Source organism: Triticum aestivum, chromosome 5B (genome assembly GCF_018294505.1).
Source record: "Triticum aestivum cultivar Chinese Spring chromosome 5B, IWGSC CS RefSeq v2.1, whole genome shotgun sequence".
NCBI lineage: Eukaryota > Viridiplantae > Streptophyta > Magnoliopsida > Poales > Poaceae > Triticum > Triticum aestivum.
This window is the reverse complement of record NC_057807.1, coordinates 525,541,505-525,544,540: the sequence shown is the minus strand read 5'-3', so window position 1 is coordinate 525,544,540 and position 3,036 is coordinate 525,541,505. Positions and strand designations below refer to the sequence as shown.

The 3,036-nt window shown below is 46.2% G+C and overlaps 1 protein-coding gene across 1 annotated transcript; it reads right to left on the bottom strand.

The window, feature by feature from the left end:
• Positions 1–1,203: 1,203 nt before the first annotated feature.
• LOC123116738 (protein FEZ-like) lies at positions 1,204–2,773 on the bottom strand. The gene is made up of 4 exons (XM_044537657.1): positions 2,587–2,773; positions 1,952–2,253; positions 1,542–1,860; positions 1,204–1,412 (listed from the first exon to the last, which is right to left on the bottom strand). Exons 1-4 carry the CDS (start codon positions 2,771–2,773, stop codon positions 1,204–1,206), a joined length of 1,017 nt encoding a protein of 338 aa, XP_044393592.1.
• Positions 2,774–3,036: the final 263 nt, after the last annotated feature.

Sequence of the window (3,036 nt, the reverse complement as noted above, 5' to 3'; positions counted from 1 at the left end):
TAGCGGAGCTCCTCTTACTCCCGTGGATGCTCTGCTCGAACCCCACCATATCGGAGATCGGAGACACGTCGCCGGCCGGCTGGGATCCTCCGTCGCTAGTTGTCGCCGTTCTAGTTCCTCCCTAGAAGCCACCTATCCATCCCCGATCGGCCGCCGTCGGGCTACCGCGGTCGACGCTCGACGGATTAGTCTGATGGCGCCGGAGACGAGAGCCGGCGACCAGATAGCAGGAGGAAGGGGAGGGAGGTCCGCGCTTTGGGGACGGCGCTCTTCGGCGTTCTGGAGCCGAAGAGAGGAAGTGGGGGGAGGCGCCGGCCGGTGGCCACAAACTGACCCCAAGGCAAACTGGCAAATACGTATATGCCACTTATGGCTGCTTTTTTTGGTCAGATGGTGTATTTGAAATGTCAGAATTTGGTGTGCAAATTGTTCTGAATCTTACTGAGATGTTCTTAACTGAGCATGCCTCTGATTTCGAAATACTGGCTGGGCTTGCTGTAGCTGTTGTTACTTATGAATCCAAGACCTTTGCTATTGAAGTTCAGGTACTACAAATGATGATCATTCTCGAGTTGTGATTTATTTTCCTTCCAACAATTCATACTGTTTATTTTGTCTCCTAGTGTAATAGTTATCATGTTGAGCTTAATTTAACTTGTCATTTACAAATAAAATCCATCTTTCATTGCATTTATCGGGTAGATTGACCTTGGCGGTCAACTTAGAACTGTAAGTTCGTATGATTTTCTGCTTTGTGTGACCATTTATTGGCTGCGAATATTCTTAGTTGGTAATTGCGGTTTAAAGGAAAGAGATCGTGTTTGATAAGGGTAATGAAGACATGAATTCAGAAACAGGATCATCTCTGTTCAAAGTTCAGATAAAAAATCAGTTTCAGAGTTTGTCAATCCATTGCAAGTTTGTGAAGCTTCCCATCCATGTTGTAACTTCTATATATGTTCATTACTCTCCACACAAAGTACAGCATCACAATAGCACTCAGCTTAAAATATATACTGATATACACAATACACCCATCTTCTCTCTGTTAGCTCTGCTGTTAACAAGTGTATATATAACTCACTATGTACAGTGCATCTAACTCAAAACTGAACAAACAATAGCTGCTGCCTATCTTTGCTAACAGAAATGCTAACAGATGAAGGTGGCGCACAACCTCGGACTCTGTGTAGGGCAAGGTATCTAGTACTGTGGCATCTCAGCAGGGACAGTTGGGCTAAGAAAGGATTCCCAAGGCATGTTGCACTTCCAGTCATCTGAAGAGTCTGCTCCTAAATCGAATGGGAAAGTGAGTTTCCCTGGAGCCTCCAACTCATTGTTCATACTGAAAGTATTGCCATGCTTCATTGTGGATGACTCTTGGTTCCTGCAGCTCATGCCGGCATTTACATCTGCAGAAGAATCAGCCAGAAATCCAGTGATCTGCTGCTCAGGCTGACCAAACTGCATGTTGAAGAGCGGTGGTGCAGTGTGCTCGGGCTTCTGTGATGGCTGTGTTTGGAATGGCAAGATGGTGGGACCTTCCAGTTCCAGAGATGGATTGCAGTTAAAGCTTATGACCTTGCATGAAGAGCCATCCTGTGTGTTGCTGGGTTTCTGAAGCTGCTGCTGTCCCTGGAACCCATGTTTGCTGTTGAACTGACTTGCTGGTGCCTCTGCAACATGCAATGAGCGGGAGGAGCTCTCCGAAGCAAAATGTGAAGCTTGCACCGGTTGCATTGCAGAGAAGAGATCTTGCTCAGTTGTCCCAGGCAATGGAGGGCCCCAAGTGTGAGACAGCGCCATTTGCTGTGCCATCGAACTGGTCTTCTTGAAGATCTTACATATGGTCCAAGAGTCCTGTTTTGGGCAACAGAAAAGTGACCTTAAGAATTTGGCATAACATTTGAATTTAGCTCTGTAACTACATATTATGAATTGAAATGCTTACGTTGAGCGGGATGTTCTTATCGATTGGTCTCTTGGGAAGTGATGGATCGGTGAGCGAAGGAAGCCTGAACTCATGCATCATCCAGTCAGTTTTGATCCCTCTTGCTGCCCTGCCTCTGTAGAAGACAAGGGACTTCTTCAGGCCTATGCACCTGGTGCCTTCGGAGGAGTAGATCGGCCTGTCTGTTCCTGTGGCTTTCCAGAACCCAGCTGCTGTGACTCGGTTTGGCCTCGCGCTGTTGCGATATTTCCGGTCCCTCGGGCAGTAGAAGTACCAGTCTGTCTCACCGGTGCTCGCAAGCTCTGTCGTTGAGAAGGGACATGGAAGTTAGACTTTGCAGCAGTAAGGTGAGTAACCCATCTATGTACTGTAGGTTAGCTTGTGATGAGACGATGGTCAATACTACTACTGATTTCGTTCAACTGAACCTCCAGTGAACGGATGAGCCCAGGACTTATTTAACTAAAGATTAAGGTGAAACCAACTTATGTTGAATCAGCATCCTAATTCCTAGCTCCCCTTGGAAGAAACTAGTACAATCTATGGAATTCTCAAAAGTCAATTGCGTTCCAATCTGTTAAAGAGAGAAAAAAAAAAGATGTATAACAAGGAGAGGTAAGAAGATGCAAGCTTACTTGGGAGGTCCCACGGGTCAAACTTGTAGATGTCCAGCTGCCTGATGAGCTCAATAGAGATAGGCTTTTGCTGGATCTTCTTCTTGAGGTAGAAACTAACGAGCTCTTCATCGGTAGGATGGAACCGGAACCCCGGCATGATGATCTCATCTGATTTGTCCATGTTGACATCATTTATGCCCTCCATTGTAAGTAATCTCAAAAAGCCTAGCTTGTGCAGTAGTGAATGGCTTCTTGGGATGAAGCTGCTGAGCTGAGGTGAAGACAATCACCGGCCGAGAGATGTACTTATATGCTACCTAGAGCGACTGGATGAGGCCCACAGGTCTGAAGGGTCTTGTTCTTCCTTTAATAATCACTTTTAGTTCATTCTCTGTTTGAAAGCTGCCGCGATTAGTTTAATGCTGGATTAGTATCTCAACTAAGACAGGCCGCGCAGCATGAAGAGAT